The 19499-nt window shown below is 43.7% G+C and overlaps 1 protein-coding gene across 3 annotated transcripts in view; it reads right to left on the reverse strand.

Annotated features, from left to right (window-relative positions):
* fibcd1b (fibrinogen C domain containing 1b) overlaps positions 1–19499 on the reverse strand; it is a 322405-nt gene that overhangs the window by 47709 nt on the left and 255197 nt on the right. For all 3 annotated transcript variants that reach the window (XM_031809373.1, XM_020465256.2, XM_031809372.1), the window contains exon 7: positions 3982–4161. In XM_031809373.1, the coding sequence (XP_031665233.1) occupies positions 3982–4161 (180 nt within the window). The remainder of the gene's footprint in view (positions 1–3981; positions 4162–19499) is intronic.

The raw sequence follows: 19499 nt of genomic DNA on the forward strand, positions 1-19499 counted from the left end.
AATGGGAGAGAAAAGAGGAACCAGGCTAGCAGTCCTTAGCGTGTCATTTGCAGCCCACTCAGTGTAACCTTGTCTGGCTGAAGGGAAGTGGATGGGACAATGTGGCTCCACTGAACACGGTTAGAATCCAGCTGCTCCCAGCCGCAATGACCAACCTGTCCACTGAGACCAGAGGGGTATCCTACTATGCAAGCTAGATCTACTCAGGGTTTTCTAAAGCGAATCAGCTTCAGTTACAGTGGGGCAAAAAAGTATTTAGTCAGCCACCAATTGTGCAAGTTCTTCCACTTAAAAAGTTGAGAGAGGCCTGTAATTTTCATCTTAGGTACACTCCAACTATGACAGACAAAATGAGGGAAATTTTTTTAATGAATTTATTTGCAAATTATTGTGGAAAATAAGTTTTTTGTCACCTACAAACAAGCAAGATTTCTGGCTCTCACAGACCTGTAACTTCTTCTTTAAGAGGCTCAGCTGTCCTCCACTCGTTACCTGTATTAATGGCACATGTTTGAACTTGTTATCAGTATAAAAGACACCTGTCCACAACCTCAAACAGTCACACTCCAAACTCCACTATGGCCAAGACCAAAGAGCTGTCAAAGGACACCAGAAACAAAATTGTAGACCTGCACCAGGCTGGGAAGAATGAATCTGCAATAGGTCAGCAGCTTGGTTTGAAGAAATCAACTGTGGGAGCTATTATTAGGAAATGGAAGACATACAAGACCACTGATAATCTCCCTCGATCTGGGGCTCCACTCAAGATCTCACCCCGTGGGGTCAAAATGATCACAAGAACGGTGAGCAAAAATCCCAGAACCACACGGGGGGACCTAGTGAATGACCTGCAGAGAGCTGGGACCAAAGTAACAAAGCCTACCATCAGTAACACACTACACCGCCAGGGACTCAAATCCTGCAGTGCCAGACGTGTCCCCCTGCTTAAGCCAGTACATGTCCAGACCCAGTCTGAAGTTTGCTAGAGAGCATTTGGATGATCCAGAAGAAGATTGGGAGAATGTCATATGGTCAGATGAAACCAAAATATAACTTTTTGGTAAAAACTCAACTCGTCGTGTTTGGAGGACAAAGAATGCTGAGTTGCATCCAAAGAACACCATACCTACTGTGAAGCATGGGGGTGGAAACATCATGCTTTGGGGCTGTTTTTCTGCAAAGGGACCAGGACTACTGATCCGTGTAAAGGAAAGAATGAATGGGGCCATGTATCGTGAGATTTTGAGTGAAAACCTCCTTCCATCAGCAAGGTCATTGAAGATGAAACGTGGCTGGGTCTTTCAGCATGACAATGAACCCAAACACAACGCCCGGGCAACAAAGGAGTGGCTTCGTAAGAAGCATTTCAAGGTCCTGGAGTGGCCTAGCCAGTCTCCATTTCTCAACCCCATAGAACATCTTTGGAGGGAGTTGAAAGTCCGTGTTGCCCAGCAACAGCCCCAAAACATCACTGCTCTAGAGGAGATCTGCATGGAGGAATGGGCCAAAATACCAGCAACAGTGTGTGAAAACCTTGTGAAGACTTACAGAAAACGTTTGACCTCTGTCATTGCCAACAAAGGGTATATAACAAAGTATTGAGATAAACTTTTGTTATTGACCAAATACTTATTTTCCACCATAATTTGCAAATAAATTCATAAAAAATCCTACAATGTGATTTTCTGGAATTTCTTTCTCATTTTGTCTGTCATAGTTGAATTGTACCTATGATGAAAATGACAGGCCTCTCTCATCTTTTTGAGTGGGAGAACTTGCACAGTTGGTGGCTGACAACATTTTTTCTTTTTTGCCCCACTGTTGCTTCACATTCCAGCTCAGGCTTTATCCGTATTACGACGGTGGACTTTGTTTGTCCACCTGCCGCTAAGTCTAACAGGCTTGTAACTGCGTGTGCATGTCACACATGGCTAGTCGAACACCGAGCTCTTCATTGAGACATTTCTGAAACATCAATCTATAGGCGAGTCAGTGCCACATTTTCATTTGTGTCGGATTCAATATGAAATTAAGGTTATCTTTCAAATTCAGCAGGCTATTGTGTGAAATAAGCTTTTAGAAGTGGGGCGGCAGGTAGCCTAGTGGTTAGAGCATTGGGACAGTAACCGAACGTGTTACTGGATCGAATTTCTAAACTGAGGTACAAATCTGTTGTTCTACCCCTGAACAAGGCAGTTAACCCACTGTTTCCCGGTAGGCTGTCTTTATTTTAATAGTTATAGTGAATGCCGTATTTCGGGTGCTTATCAATGCACAAGTACCCCCCCCCCCCCCACACTCCTATGGATGCTGCGTACAGTTTAAAATGGATTCTGTCATTACCATGTAACATAAACAAATATTTACTTTTGATAAATACAATATTTAATCAGTCGTCTTCCTCAAATGAAGGGGATGATGATGATGCAATCTTTGGAAGAGGAAGGGAATCTGACTTCATTGGTGCTCAACTCGTGGCTCAGTCATTTCAATCAGGGTAAGTGGAGTTAGCCGTGAGTTAGCCTGCACCGGAGAAGGTTAGCTCTGAAGCAGCCATAGAAATGTACTTGGCTAAAAGGTGAGCAGCTTTCGTATGACCGGTTATCATGAGTTGAACTCAGAGTTAACCAAAGTTACCTCGCTAACGCCTCAAACCTGCTTCGTAGGATACCCCTCAGATCAGAGAAAATGTGAGTGAGAGTGTGTGTGATAATAACAATAACAGTGGTACTAAGGGGAGGAGAGGGTATGAGGGAGAGGCTAGTGTGCTGCAGTGCGATTCAAATGATCATTTAATTGTCCAGTTTATCTAATAGGTTGTGTTATGCCATGACATATTATATCTGGCCATGGCCAGTGATGGTGTCTTGTGAAAGCCTCACACGTATGGCCTTGTGTCAATTGAAAACGGTTGACTAAATCAGTCAGTGGTTCTCAATTCTCTACTCAGTGACCCCCAGCTGTTCCAGAGGTAGCTTACTTGATTCAACTTGTCAATACGATAACTCATATGGAGTTTTAACAATATAATATGGCTGACCAGAATAAAAAGCCTGTATGGTTCTTCAAAATGATCTACAAAGAGCCTTTCAGAATGAGAAATATTCTTTATACAATCATTATTAACAAAGGTTCTATAAAGAACCACTAAAAAAAGGGTTTCATGTAGCTCCAAAAATGGTTGTAACCATAGCACAACCTTTTTTGGTGCTATATAGAACATATGTTAATGGTCATTTATAGAGCACCAAAAAGGGTTCTGTTATGGTTACAAGCCAAATAACCCCTGCCTGGTACTATTTAGAACCATTATTTATTTGTGTGTACAAGCCATTTACACAACACTCTCTCTTTCTGCAAAACCTGCTTGTGACAACACTCTCTCCCTCCTCCTCTCATCTATACCCCCTCTTCCCATCCCTCCATCTCTCATCTGTCCCTCTTCTCTCTCTGTGTGCTCAGTTCTCAGTACTCCACTCCCAAAAGGTTCTTTAAATTGATTATTTGTTGTGACAGGCATCTGGCAGTGTTTTGTTTATGCTGCCGGTCAACCACCATAATTAATTGGGTAGTAATTTATTCACGGTGACGGGATTGCGGCTGGGATGTGATGTTTGGGGAACAGATATACGCAGACACATACGGATTGTGCTTGTCTTTCTGTCCCTGTCTATCCACGCTGTGGAGACCAAACCAAACGCTTCCATCCCTCCTTCCCTCAGCACTTAACAATAAACTACTGCAGAGGACACAGCAGTTTCACTATAGATAGTCAATGCAATTTTGAGTCATACGTATTTAATGAGTAAACCTGGGGCTTCAACATACGTGTTTAAGTGCGGCTTAACTTTGCTTTGGGTCTATAACAACCCAATCTATAATTTAAATCAAACTTAAATATAAAATGTTAATTGAAGATGAGAGTTTTAGGTTGATACTTTATTGATTAACAAAGGGAACTGGTCATTCAGATATATGTACCTGCATTTCCAGAGTAATCTCCAACAGTCAGTGGGTATCCGTCATCGTCAGGGTCCACAGAGAACAGGCCAACTCCAAACATCCCATACTGGGCATAGGCTGTACTGTTGTCAAAGTCCTCCAGGTCAATCCTCAACTCATAATTGCCCTGGATGGAGAGAGCATGGATCTGCTTCAACCCTGGAGAGAGAGAGAGAGCGAGAGAGAGAGAGAGAGAGAGAGTTGACCAGTCAGAGCCACTCCCTGAGGGAGAGAGATCCCTTGTTTCCTTGAGACAACACCCACACCAAAGTCATTTAATTTCAGGAGCAGCATCTGCTTCGTGCTGTGCCATGTGTCTTCAAGGAAAACACTTAATGTCCCTGCCCACCGGTCAGTTCCCAGAAGTCAACCTGCTACAGTAAGTGAGAGGTCCCCTCAGCGCAGCAGGTTGCTCTGTCTGGATGCTTTAACCCATGGTCTGTCACATAACATCAAAGACAGCACTGCTCTCACTCCCGAGTCATCACAAAGCACACACTCTGATGGACACACACACACAAACGTGAGGGCGCACTCATGCACACACACACACACACACATTTGTTTTATTATCCTTTTGGGGACCAAATAGTTGATTCCCATTCTACATCCTATTTTTCCCTAACCCTTAACCTATCCCTAATCTTAACCCAAAACCCCTAACCCTAAATCCTAATCTTAACCTAATCCTAATTGTGACCCTAACCCTAAACCTAACCCCTAAACCTGAAAAAGCCTTTTTGCTTTTGGAGACAGGCGAAATGTGACTGACCGGCTTGATTTGGACTTATGAAGCTACATTTTTAAATTCTAAATATATATTTTTTTACATTGGATAAAAGTAAAGATTCAGAGCTATAACATGTTATATCATACACTGCATTTGTTGAGGAACAATGGGCTTTGAAAGTTGAAAAACTTGTAACCCCACTTTCGAGAAAATGTCTCTGGAGAGCTTTCCTTAGTCTACACTCATTCCGAATCATTCATACCCTCTTAAGCATTAGCCCCACCCATCTCTTTTAAGGATTCACATGTGGCCATGTGCTAAACAGAGTGAGTAGTGTAGTAAAGATTTCAAGGCTAAAAGTGGTAAAAGTAGTAGCCTACAAAAAGCTAATATCCTAATATGACTTTGGTGCAGGTCATGTTGTTGTTCACATTAACGTCTCTGCTAAACACACAATATCAAAAACAAAATCTACGTTTATTTGTCACATGCACAGCATACAGAAGGTGCATAATCTCGCTATAATCTTGCTAAATGGAAGGGTCTCTACAGAAGGTGTAAACGGTACAGTGAAATGGGTAATTGCATATTTGCATAGTAGCAATTTCAAAAATAAAAAATGTCAAGATAAAAAAAGAACTAAAAATGTCAACGCCAGAAGAGAAAGAACAAAATGATAATGAGTATGTACAAGAATAATATCAAGAACAATATTAGTGCTAGATGAGGTAGTTATGTGCATACAATCAGGGGTAAAGAGGCTGGGCATCAGGATAAAACATGAATAGCAGCAGCAACGTATGGTATGTGTGTGTTAGAAGAGAGCCATATGAATGTGCATAGAGGCACTGCCGAAAGCCTGGATGACTGGGTACTCGCCCCCAGTGATGAAGTGGTCCGTCCACACCACGCATGAACAAGGGAATCTAAATGAGCCTGTTTCTGTCCTGCCCTTAACTTTGGTGCAGGGCATGTGATATCCATGGTCTCTTCATCGTAAAAGTCCCTGATCTTCTCAAAAATATACACGTCTAGTTGTATCCAGTCCAAGTGGTGCTTGTACAGGCAGACCATCTATGGGAGGAAGAACGTCAGTGTTGCGCAGCAGCTAAAACCTGGTCCAGACTGAGTCTGAATGCTCCTTGGCGACAACAACACCAGACTCCGGAGCATCGAAGCTGTAAAACAGGAAAATAGACCAAAAAATAAAGACCTTAAATAAAATCTATTCACCTCCCAAATTTAGGTTAGAATAATAACCTCATACAATGCATAAAATGATATTCACCTGAAGTGCTGGTACTGCTTGATCTGTGGCAACGGCCTGAAGTATGGAGTCAGGTGTTGATGCCAGCCATAGCTTTCCACCAGCACCGTACCATCCTCCAGTCTCCTTATATGACTGGTGGAGGAGAGTCAGGTGGGTTCTACTGATGCTAAAAGACAAATTCCAGATTCAAATATTTTATTATACAACAGATGGCCACAATCACTGCCAACTTGATGGGTCATGTAATCATCTGGCGAAGGGGAGTCCTGTATTTAGACATGTAGCTAGCTAAACAATGAACCATAGTCCCAACCGATAGAGTGCTAGCAATACCAACCGATTGTCAAAGCTAGCTAAAGCTAACCAACTAGGTTCAATGTTAGTTAGCTAGCTAACATTAGGCTATAACTGGCAATGGAAATGGCAGTCTGAGATAATACTACTACACAGATCGTACACATAATGTTAGCTAGCGATCCTGACAGCTAGCTAACAGTCTGCTTTAACTTGGGATCTTTTGTTTAGACATGCAGCTAGCTAGCTAAGGAATTAACCATGATCTAAATCCATAGAGTACTAGCAATACAAACTGATTGTCATAGCTAGCTAAAGCTAACCAAATAGGTTCAATGTTAGCTAGTTAGCTAGCTAACATTAGGCTATAACTAGCAATGCAAATGGCTTTCTGAGATAATATTACTACACAAAAAATGTAGCTTGACTCATACCTGTATACATGGATGAACGCTTCACAGAAGACTGCAACCCCTTTTGTTAAATAAAACCCCCGAGCTGTCCTGTGTCTTTTCCATTTTGTTTGTACAGCTTGTATGGCCCGTTGTGTCAAGTCACTCTGGTTCACACTGACCATGTGCAAAGCCATAACAATCATCCAATCTTTCTACCTCTCTGTCACGGATGCCATGGTTGCCCTTAGTTTGAAGATGTAATACGGAGACAGGTGTTTTATACAATAGCCTTATGTGTTCTCTTTTCGACTCCCTCTGCATAGTCAATTAAATGACAGAATTGTATGAATCTCGTTATCATATGGTGCGGCAGCGTAGCCTAGTGGTTAGAGTGTTGGACTAGTAACCACAAGGTTGCAAGTTCAAACCCCTGAACTGACAAGGTACAAATCTGTCATTCTGCCCCTGAACAGGCAGCTAACCCACTGTTCCTAGGCTGTCATTGAAAATAAGAGTTTGTTCTTAACTGCCTTGCCTAGTTAAATAAAGGCAAAAAAATAAAAATACTCTGCTTCCACCAGGCATTCCACTGATTTCAAAACTTGGGCAACTTCATGATTGCCATTTCTTCCCAATCACTGTAATCAAATGTCTGGTTCAATGACAATGTGTTTTACCTAAATCAGGAATTTCCTTAACGTCTGATTAATTTTTAGAGTCAGAGAGAGTCAGCATGGCACAATTGTTTCCTACTGACCTTTGTCGATACAGCTTAATAAATTCAGGGCAACAGTGTTATTGAGAGCAGTAGCAACACATTTGCAGTTCTCCATTGATAATATATATATATATATATGTTAGTCAGCTGTTTTTATATATATATATATATATAAAAACAGCTGCAATAGAAAGGATTATCTACATATCAGTGGAGGCTCCTCAGAGGAGGAAGAAGGAGGAAGAAGAAGACCATCCTCCTCAGTGAATTTCATAAAAATTTTAATTGTAAAACATATAAAAGGTTATTTTTAGATAAAACTGTATTAAATAGATTCACATCACCAAATAACTGACTAAAACACACTATTCTGCAAAGGTCTACAGGAGCCTTAACAGCACTCTGTAGGGTAGCACCATGTTGTAGCCGGAGGACAGCTAGCTTCCGTCCTCCTCTGGGTACAATGACTTCAATACTAAACCTAGGAGACTCATGGTTCTCACCCCCTTCCATAGACGTGCACAGAAACTTCCAGAGGACGTCCTCCAGCCTATCAGAGCTCTTGCAGCATGAACTGACACGTTGTCCACCCAATGAAATTATTAGATAATTAATCTAGTACTGAAAGCATAAGCTACAGCTAGCTAGCACTGCAGTGTAGAACAATGCTCTACTTTCCGGCTACCCGGATAAAGCACTAAATAAACTTCAGTTAGCGCTAAATACGGCTGCTAGAATCCTGACTAGAACCAAAAAATTTGATCATATTACTCCAGTGCTAGTCTCCCTCCACTGGCTTCCTGTCAAGGCAAGTGTAACGGCGTTCTTCGTTTGTTGAAAGAGAGTCGGACCGAAATGCAGCGTGGTGGTTACTCATGACTTTAATGAATGAAAGTGACGATACATGAAATAACTAATGAATACAAAAACAACAAACGGAACGTGAAACTTATTACAGCCTATCTGGTGAACACTACACAGAAACAGGAACAATCACCCACAAAATACACAGTGAAACCCCGGCTACCTAAATATGGTTCCCAATCAGAGACCACGAGAATCACCTGACTCTGATTGAGAACTGCCTCAGGCAGCCAAGCCTAACTAGACACACCCCTAATCATTAGCAATCCCAAATCCTATAAAACCCCAATACGAAACACAACACATAAACCCATGTCACACCCTGGCCTGACCAAATATATAACGAAAACACAAAATACTATGACCAAGGCGTGACAGAACCCCCCCCCCCCCAAGGTGCGGACTCCCGGACGCACCTCAAAACCATAGGGAGGGTCCGGGTGGGCGTCTGTCCATGGTGGCGGCTCCGGCTCGGGACGAGGACCCCACTCCATAAATGTCATAGTTCCTCCCCTTCGCGTCCTGGGATAATCCACCCTCGCCGCCGACCATGGCCTAATAGTCCTCACCCAGAACCCCACAGAACTGAGGAGCAGCTCGTGACTGAGGGACAGCTCGGGACTGAGGGGCAGCTCGGGACTGAGGGGCAGCTCGGGACTGAGGGGCAGCTCGGGACTGAGGGGCAGCTCGGGACTGAGGGGCTGCTCGGGACTGAGGGGCTGCTCGGGACTGAGGGGCAGCTCGGGACTGAGGGGCAGCTCGGGCCTGAGTGGCAGCTCGGGACTGAGGGGCAGCCCGGAACTGAGGGGAAGCCCAGTACTGAGAGGAAGCCCAGTACTGAGAAGAAGCCCAGTACTGAGAGGAAGCCCAGTACTGAGAGGAAGCCCAGTACTGAGAGGAAGCCCAGTACTGAGATGAAGCTCAGGTAGGTAGTAGGCTCCGGTAGATCCTGGCTGGCTGGCGGATCTGGAAGATTCAGTTTGACTAGCAGATCTGGAAGATTCTGGTTGACTAGCAGATCTGGAAGATTCTGGTTGACAGGCTGATCTGGAAGAATCTGGTTGACTGGCAGATCTAGAAGATCATGGCTGACTGGCGGATCTAGCTGCTCTATGCAGACTGACATCTCTGGCTGCTTCATGCAGACTGACAGCTCTGACTGCTCCATGCAGGCTGACAGTACCCTGCAGACTGGCAGCTCCTTGCAGACTGACAGCTCCTTGCAGACTGACAGCTCCCTGCAGACTGGCAGCTCCTTGCAGACTGACAGCTCTGACTGCTCCATGCAGGCTGACAGCTCCTTGCAGACTGACAGCTCCTTGCAGACTGACAGCTCCTTGCAGACTGACAGCTCTTTGCAGACTGACAGCTCTGGCTGCTTCATGCATACTGACAGCTCCCTGCAGACTGACAGCTCAGGCTGCTTCATGCAGGCAGGAGGCTCCGGCAGCGCTGTAGAGGAGGAAGGCTCTGGAAGCGCTGAACAGGCGGGAGACTCCAACAGCGCAGGAGGGAAGGAAGGCTCTGGAAGCGCTGAACAGACAGGAGACTCCGGGAGCGCAGGAGAGGAGAGAGGCTCCGACAGCGCTGGAGAGGCGGGAGACTCCGACAGCGCAGGAGGGCAGGAAGGCTCTGGCTGTGCTGAACACAGCTGCTCCTCACGATTAACAGGGAGAGTTGGCTCAGGTCTGACACCTGACTCATCCACTCTCCCTCTGAGCCCCCCCCCCCCAATACATTTTTTGGGGTGACTTTCGGGTTTCGCTCTGCGCCGCCGTGTTTTCCTTTTCGACTCCATTCGCCTATAGCCCTCTTCACACTGCTCTAGCGAATCCCCAGCGGGCTCCTGCACTCTCTCTGGGTCGGCTGCCCACCTGTCGATTTCTTCCCACGTCGTATACTCCATGCCATTGCTGTCCATAACGTCCTCCCTTCGCTGCTCCTGTTGTCGCTGCCTGTTACCACGCTGCTCGGTCCGTGTGTGGTGGGTGATTCTGTAACGGCGTTCTTCGTTTGTTGAAAGAGAGTCGGACCGAAATGCAGCGTGGTGGTTACTCATGTCTTTAATGAATGAAAGTGACGATACATGAAATAACTAATGAATACAAAAACAACAAACGGAACGTGAAACTTATTACAGCCTATCTGGTGAACACTACACAGAAACAGGAACAATCACCCACAAAATACACAGTGAAACCCCGGCTACCTAAATATGGTTCCCAATCAGAGACCACGAGAATCACCTGACTCTGATTGAGAACTGCCTCAGGCAGCCAAGCCTAACTAGACACACCCCTAATCATTAGCAATCCCAAATCCTATAAAACCCCAATACGAAACACAACACATAAACCCATGTCACACCCTGGCCTGACCAAATATATAACGAAAACACAAAATACTATGACCAAGGCGTGACAGCAAGGGCTGATTTCAAGGTTTTACTGCTAACCTACAAAGCATTACATGGGCTTGCTCCTACCTATATCTCTCTGATTTGGTCCTGCCGTACATACCTACACGTATGCTACGGTCACAAGACGCAGGCCTCCTAATTGTCCCTAGAAACAGCTGGAGGCAGGGCTTTCTCCTATAGAGCTCCATTTTTATGGAACGGTCTGCCTACCCATGTGAGAGACGCAAACTCGGTCTCAACCTTTAAGTCTTTACTGAAGACTCATCTCTTCAGTGGGTCATATGATTGAGTGTAGTCTGGCCCAGGAGTGGGAAGGTGAACGGAAAGGCTCTGGAGCAACGAACCGCCCTTGCTGTCTCTGCCTGGCCGGTTCCCCTCTTTCCACTGGGATTCTCTGCCTCTAACCCTATTACAGGGGCTGAGTCACTGGCTTGCTGGGGCTCTCTCATGCCGTCCATGGAGGGGGTGCGTCACCTGAGTGGGTTGATTCACTGTTGTGGTCATCCTGTCTGGGTTGGCGCCCCCCCCCCTTGGGTTGTGCCGTGGTGGAGATCTTTGTGGGCTATACTTAGCCTTGTCTCAGGATGGTAAGTTGGTGGTTGAAGATATCCCTCTAGTGGTGTGGGGGCTGTGCTTTGGCAAAGTGGGTGGGGTTATATCCTTCCTGTTTGGCCCTGTCCGGGGGTGTCCTCGGATGGGGCCACAGTGTCTCCTGACCCCTCCTGTCTCAGCCTCCAGTATTTATGCTGCAGTAGTTTATGTGTCGGGGGGCTGGGGTCAGTTTGTTATATCTGGAGTACTTCTCCTGTCCTATTCGGTGTCCTGTGTGAATCTAAGTGTGCGTTCTCTAATTCTCTCCTTCTCTCTTTCTTTCTCTCTCTCTGAGGACCTGAGCCCTAGGACCATGCCCCAGGACTACCTGACATGATGACTCCTTGCTGTCCCCAGTCCACCTGGCCATGCTGCTGTTCCAGTTTCAACTGACCTGAGCCCTAGGACCATGCCCCAGGACTACCTGACATGATGACTCCTTGCTGTCCCCAGTCCACCTGGCCATGCTGCTGCTCCAGTTTCAACTTCCACCTGACTGTGCTGCTGCTCCAGTTTCAACTGTTCTGCCTTATTATTATTCGACCATGCTGGTCATTTATGAACATTTGAACATCTTGGCCATGTTCTGTTATAATCTCCACCCGGCACAGCCAGAAGAGGACTGGCCACCCCACATAGCCTGGTTCCTCTCTAGGTTTCTTCCTAGGTATTGGCCTTTCTAGGGAGTTTTTCCTAGCCACCGTGCTTCTACACCTGCATTACTGTTTGGGGTTTTAGGCTGGGTTTCTGTACAGCACTTTGAGATATCAGCTGATGTACGAAGGGCTATATAAATAAATGTGATTTGATTTGATTTGATCTTTGTGGGCTATACTCGGCCTTGTCTCAGGATGGTAAGTTGGTGGTTGAAGATATCCCTCTAGTGGTGTGGGGGCTGTGCTTTGGCAAAGTGGGTGGGGTTATATCCTTCCTGTTTGGCCCTGTCCGGGGGTGTCCTCGGATGGGGCCACAGTGTCTCCTGACCCCTCCTGTCTCAGCCTCCAGTATTTATGCTGCAGTAGTTTATGTGTCGGGGGGCTAGGGTCAGTTTGTTATATCTGGAGTACTTCTCCTGTCCTATTCGGTGTCCTGTGTGAATTTAAGTGTGCTCTCTCTAATTCTCTCTTTCTCTCTTTCTCTCTTTCTTTCTCTCTCTCGGAGGACCTGAGCCCTAGGACCATGCCTCAGGACTACCTGACATGATGACTCCTTGCTGTCCCAAGTCCACCTGGCCGTGCTGCTGCTCCAGTTTCAACTGTTCTGCCTTATTATTATTGGACCATGCTGGTCATTTATGAACATTTGAACATCTTGGCCATGTTCTGTACAGCCAGAAGAGGACTGGCAACCCCACATAGCCTGGTTCCTCTCTAGGTTTCTTCCTAGGTTTTGGCCTTTCTAGGGAGTTTTTCCTAGCCACCGTGTATCTACACCTTTGCACCATTGCTTGCTGTTTGGGGTTTTAGGCTGGGTTTCTGTACAGCACTTTGAGATACCAGCTGATGTACGAAGGGCTATATAAATACATTTTAACATGTGGTGAGTGAACAGTTTGAACAGTTTTGAACAAATTATTTTCTTCCAAAATTTAGGAGAAGCAAGAGCGAAATAGAGAGAGAGGGAGATTTCGTAACTTTTTTTCACTTTCAGATTCACTAAGCTAACGAATGCAGCTAGCTAGTTTAGCCTTAAGAAATATTCTGCTCAAACAGAGGGATGCTATATTAGCTCGCTGACTATGACTTTCCAACACAACACTGGAACTTATTGCCACCAGGGCCCACCGGTGTAACTGCTTACTGAATGTACACTAACGTTACTGCATGATTGTAGCGAATTTACTAACGTTAGTTCTTTTAGCTATGCTGACTATGACGTTACTTTAGCTAATAGGGTGACAACGATGCAGGCTGTGTGTAGCGGTTTGGCTTGGAAAATGTGTTTTGCCTGGTCACATACAGCTGATCTGTTGTGGATTGAAGTCCACAAGCGAAGGGGAGAGAAGGAATACAATGTGGCTGTTATGAGAGTGAACTCTGTTCATGCGTGATCAGGGGAGTATTCATTCTGCCTATTCTGTTGAAAAACATTTCTAAACTTCTTCGATATAGGGGGCGCTCTTTTAATTTTTGGATGAAAAACGTTCCCGTTTTAAACAAGATATTTTGTCACGAAAAGATGCTCGACTATGCATATAATTGACAGCTTTGGAAAGAAAACACTCTGACGTTTCCAAAACTGCAAAGATATTGTCTGTGAGTGCCACAGAACTGATGTTACAGAAAAAAAACGGACAAAAATACAATCAGGAAGTGCCGCATTTTTTGAAACCGCCTCATGGCAATGACTCCTTATATGGCTCTGGAGGAGCTAGGAGTCAGCTTACCTTTTCCACGTTTTCCCAAGGTGTCTGCAGCATTGTGACGTATTTGTAGGCATATCATTGGAAGATTGACCCTAAGAGACTACATTTACCAGGTGGTCGCTTGGTGTCCTCCGTTGCAATTATTGCGTAATCTCCAGTTGCAAGTACTTTTCCGTTTGCTACTGAGGAGAAACCCAACTGCCACGAAGGATTTATCATCGAATAGATATGTGAAAAACACCTTGAGGATGATTCTAAACAACGTTTGCCATGTTTCTGTTGATATTATGGAGTTAATTTGGAAAAAAGTTTGGCGTTGTCGTGAATTAATTTTCGTTTTTTTTTCTTAGCCAAAAGTGATGAACAAAACGGAGCGATTTCTCCTACACAAATAATATTTTTGGAAAAAATCAACATTTGCTATCTAACTGAGAGTATCCTCATTGAAAACATCCGAAGTTCTTCAAAGGTAAATGATTTTATTTGAATGCTTTCCTGTTTTTGTGAAAATGTTGCCTGCTGAATGCTAGGCTTAATGCTATGCTAGGCTATCAATACTCTTACACAAATGCTTGTGTATCTTTGGTTGAAAAGCATATTTTGAAAATCTGAGATGACAGTGTTGTTAACAAAAGGCTAAGCTTGTGTTTCAATATATTTATTTCATTTCATTTGCGATATTCATGAATAGAAAAAGTAGCGTTATGCTAATGCATTATAGTTGAAGTATTTTTCTGTCGATTTCCCAGCCAAGCAGGATGAACAAACGTGACGTTTTTCGCCATTTTTGGAAAAAAGGAACATTTGCTATCTAACTGGGAGTCTCCTGAGTGAAAGCATCTGAAGTTCTTCAAAGTTAAATGATTTAATTTGGTTGCTTTTCTTATTTTTGTGAAAATGTTGCCTGCTGCCAGCACAGCCTAGCAAAGCATTATGCCATGCTAAACTTACACAAATGCTTGTCTAGCGTTGGCTGTAACGCATATTTTGAATATCTGAGATGACAGTGTTGTTAACAAAAGGCTAAGCTTGTGTTTGAATATATTTATTTCATTTCATTTGCGATTTTCATGAATAGGAAACATTGCGTTATGGTAATGTGCTTGAGGCTATGATTACGCTCCCGGATACGGGATTGCTCGTCGCTAGAGGTTAAACGGAAGCAAACAGAACAAAACAAGGATAAACATACCTGAATTTGTCCAACAGAAACTCTCGTTTGCAACTGTTGTACTCATGACTTCACCTTACATCAGCTAGATGCAGGCAAGAGTGTGCAAGCGGCATTGAAACCTGCACATACGTTGTAAAATGTAATTCATAGGCTAGGTTGTAGCAACCTCATGATGGGTATAGGGAACATTTGAGTATCATGTAGTAGCCTACACCTATCACTGTTACATTGAACTGGGTGAATGGAATATGAAGTAATAGAAATAAGGTCATGCTCATTAAACGGCACTGACCGCCACTGCTACACATAACGAGCAGCTCATTTTATAGACAGAAGATGGTACACGGCAGACCAATCCGAACTCATCTCTCTGTATTTCCAGCCTATTCATTATCACAGCCAATCATGGCCAGCGGGGAAGGTTCCTGTCTTTTTCCATGGCTAAACCAACTAATTTAACAATTGTATTCATATTTGCAGATGGCATACACATTTGTATTAAGGCACACGAAAGTTCACATGTTCCAGAAGGCCAAAAAACGCATTTATATATATATATATATAAATATATTTTATAAATATAATTCACATGCCTCTCCTATGAAATAGTGATGTGCAACATATGCCTAGTTTCCTGAAACAAGTCACAAATGTTTTGTGTGTGTGAATGGACATGCCCCAGTCACTGAGGTTGGAAGCTCCCATGACAGGAACTCAATACGAAAGACTCATCTTGTGCTGATCATACAATCTTCAGCTGGCTATGGGTCAATTTCACTCCATTCCAACTCTGTAGTCAAGATTGAAAACTCAATATTTCAAAATAAACAATCCCAGTGATTGACATCACAGGCTGTGAAGTGACTCACTCAGTGAGTCTGTTTCATTTCAGGCATGTCATGGCTGTCTCACAATGAACTCTAATTAAGAGAGAGAGTGAGAGAGCGAGCGACAAAGACAGAGTGAGGGCGTTGCCATTCCTCCTTCCACACATCCTTGCCCCCTCCTGTTCCTTGGTTTCCCGTGGTGTGTAGACTGATGGTGCTTCCAGGCCAGAGCTCTGCACTCCTGAGATCAAAGAGACTGACAGACAGAGCAGAACAGGAATACGCCTCCCTCCTGACCAAACTGGGTTCTCCAGTCACTCTGAGGTGTTTCAGTGAAAAGCACACTGCATTACAGCGACGATAGACTAACAGTGGGGGACTGCAGCTTAGTGCATACCAGCCTCTAGCTTTGGTGTTCAAAACACATTCTACAGTTACGGGTGTTTTCTTAGGATGAAAAGATATTTGAAAGAGAAATAATGATTTTCCACAGGCTGTGTAGCTTAAAAGCAATGTTGTGTCTTGAGATTTCACGGATCATATATGATTACTTAACTGTATGCAATGGGAACAGCCTCTGATAGTTTAAGGTCACAGTGAAGATATGCAATAAGGCTCTAATTATATCCTGTAGCAGTGCAGAAACAAGATAAGATAACCTAAATAAGCAAGAGAACAGCTGTTCACAACTGAGGTGCTTGGTTGACATTTCAAGCAGCAACAGGTGTCAATGTAACCTGGTTCCAGATCTGTTTGTGATGTTTTGCCATATACTTGTCACTCATTGTCAAGTTAAACACACTGTAAATGTAATCCTGTAATTTTTACAGTAAATAACTGTAGATGTACAGGACCTTTACTATAACACAAATGTACAGAATATTACTGGAACAGTACAATATGCTGTATTCTTAGAATTTACAGTGCATTGCTGGAAGCACCGTGGTTAGTAAACTGTTGCAGATGTACAGTGCATGTACTTAAATGTACTTGACATATACGCTGAACAAAAATATAAACAAAACATGTCACAATTTCAAAGATTTTACTAAGTTACAGTTCAGAAATCAGTCAAGTTAAATAAATAAATGATGCCCTATCTGTTGGTAACAGATACCTTTAAAAAAAGGAAAACCAGTCAGTATCTGATGTGTATCTGATGTGACCACCATTTGCCTCATGCAGCGCGACAGATCTCCTTCGCATAGAGTTGATCAGGCTGCTGATTGTGAGAGCTTCCAAAACATGCTCAATGGGTGACATGGTGTCATGGTGAGCATGCAGGCCATGAAAGAACCCGTGGCATTTTCAGCTTCCAGGAATTGTGTACAGATCCTTGCGACATGGAGCCATGCATTATCATGCTGAAACAAGAGGTGATGGCGGTAGATGAATGACACGACAATGGGCCTCAGGATCTCGTCACGGTATCTCTATGCATTCAAATTGCCATCAATAGAATGCAATTGTGTTTGTAGTTCGTAGTTTATGCCTGCTCATGCCATAACCCCACCACCACTATGGGGCACTTTGTACACAATGTGGACATCGGCAAACATTAAATTCTCTGGCTACAGCTCTGGTGGACATTCCTGCAGTCAGCATGCATACAATTCACAGAGCCTATTTTGTAACAGTTTAATTAGACTAGAAGTATTCAGTATTTTAAAACACAAATATATATTTGGAAATACCCCACTTAACTACAACATTCTCGGTAATGGTAATATAATCTTTTACTTGTTATGACTGTGGTATATTCTTGTTTACCTTAGTTTAATACACTGAATGTTAGTCGCTCTGGCTAAGAGCATCTGCTATGACCAAAATGTAAAAATGCACACTTGCGAAACATTTAGCAGCTCTTATCCAGAGTGACTAACAGTCAGCTAATTAACTAAGGTTGATAAAAACACATATTACAGTCATCGCAAGTAAAATGTCTATGTAACCGTTACTGGGAATGTTGTTGAAGTTAAGGATAGATTGGTCTTCATCTTGTCCTGTATTTGTATTACAATGCACTATGTGAACGAAAGTATGTCGAAGCATGCTTGTTGAACATCTCATTCTGAAGTCATGAGCGTTAATATGGAGTTGGTCCCCCCTTTTCTGCATGACAATCTCCACTCTTCTGGGAAAGATTTCCACTAGTTGTTCCAAATTGCTGTGGGGACTTGCTTCCATTCAGCTGCAAGAGCATTAGTGAGGTTGGGCACTGATTTTGGGATAATAGGCCTGGCTTGCAGTGATGTTCCAATTCATCCCAAAGGTGTTTGATGGGGTTGAGGTCAGGGCTCTTTGCAGGCTGGTCAAGTTCTTCCACACCAATCTCGACAAAACCATTTCTCTTTGTGCACAGGGGCATTCCCCAAACTGTTTCCACAAAGTTGAAAGCACAGAATCGTCTAGAATGTTTCCTGGTATTCTGTAGCAGTAAGATTTCCCTTCAATGGAACTAAAGGGCCAAGACCAAACCATGAAAAACAGCCCCATACCATTTTTCCTCTTCCACCACACTTTAAAGATGGCACTATGCATTCGGGCAGGTAGCGTTCTTCTGGCATCAGCTGAACCCAGATTTGTCCGTCGGACTGCCAGATGGTGAAGCGTGATTCATCACTCCAGAGAACGCGTTTCCACTGCTCCAGTGTCCATTGGTGGCGAGCTTTACACCACTCCAGCCGATGCTTGACATTACACATGGTGATCTTAGGCTTTTGTGTGGTTGCTCAGCCATGGAAACCCATTCATGAAACTCCCGATGAACAGTTATTGTACTGACGCTGCTTCCAGGGGCAGTTTGGAACTCGGTAGAGAGTGTTGCAACAGAGGATGATTTTTACACGCTATGCACTTCAGCGGTCCCATTCTGTGAGCTTGTGTGGCCTACCACTTTGCAACTGAGCTGTTGTTGCTCCTAGAAATCTTCACTTCACAATAACAGCACCTACAATTGACTGGGGCAGCTCTAGCAGGGCAGAAATTTTGACATCCTATGACTGTGCCAGATTGAAAGTCACTGAGCTCTTCAGTAAGGCCATTCTACTGCCAATGTTTGCCTATGGACATTGCATTGCTGTGTGCTCGATTTAATATACCTGTCAGCAACAGGTTTGGCTGAAATAGCCGAAGCCACTTATTTGAAGGGGTGTCCACATACTTTAGTATATGTAGTGTACCTTTTGAATGTATATTTTCCTGATCTCTGGCTATTATAAATTATGGTACCGCAATATTGACAGTAACTTGCCACCAACTTCCTGTAAGTTACTGGAAAATGCAAAGCAATGACCGTACACAGTACAAAAAGTGAATGCTATTGTAATCATGTTGGTATTTTACTGTAATGACAAGGGATTAGTGCAAGCAGGTTGGCTGTTAGGTATTTGATTTTACAGAATATTTGTGAACATATGTAGTTTTATATCACTTGCTCTTCTAGAGGCCTAAACAAAATGTTACCAACCGGCTGTGATTGTAGGTCTAAACCAATCAAAGGATGTGGTTTAACTCTAATCTACCCCTATATACGTGGATTCAATTGTTAGGGAAATACTACCATATATCAGTTCAATTGATACAGCATTCTCACTAACGTGTCAAACAATTATACATTAGCCACTTACAAGGCACACCTCAAAATATTGTTAATGAGCCAGCGATTCTTTCCAATTCCACAACCCTTTCCCACAACACACCATAATTCACAGTATGCTGCTTTAAATATACAGCAAAACAGGTAATACAGTGCTTTAGCAATTTGTTACAGTGCATGTTTGTCTTAACTATTCCATAAGTAGCAAGAAAGCAGTGAAAACTGGCACCCAGAGTAAGAGGAGCCAATGGT

Source organism: Oncorhynchus kisutch, linkage group LG29, assembly GCF_002021735.2.
Source record: "Oncorhynchus kisutch isolate 150728-3 linkage group LG29, Okis_V2, whole genome shotgun sequence".
Lineage (NCBI taxonomy): Eukaryota > Metazoa > Chordata > Actinopteri > Salmoniformes > Salmonidae > Oncorhynchus > Oncorhynchus kisutch.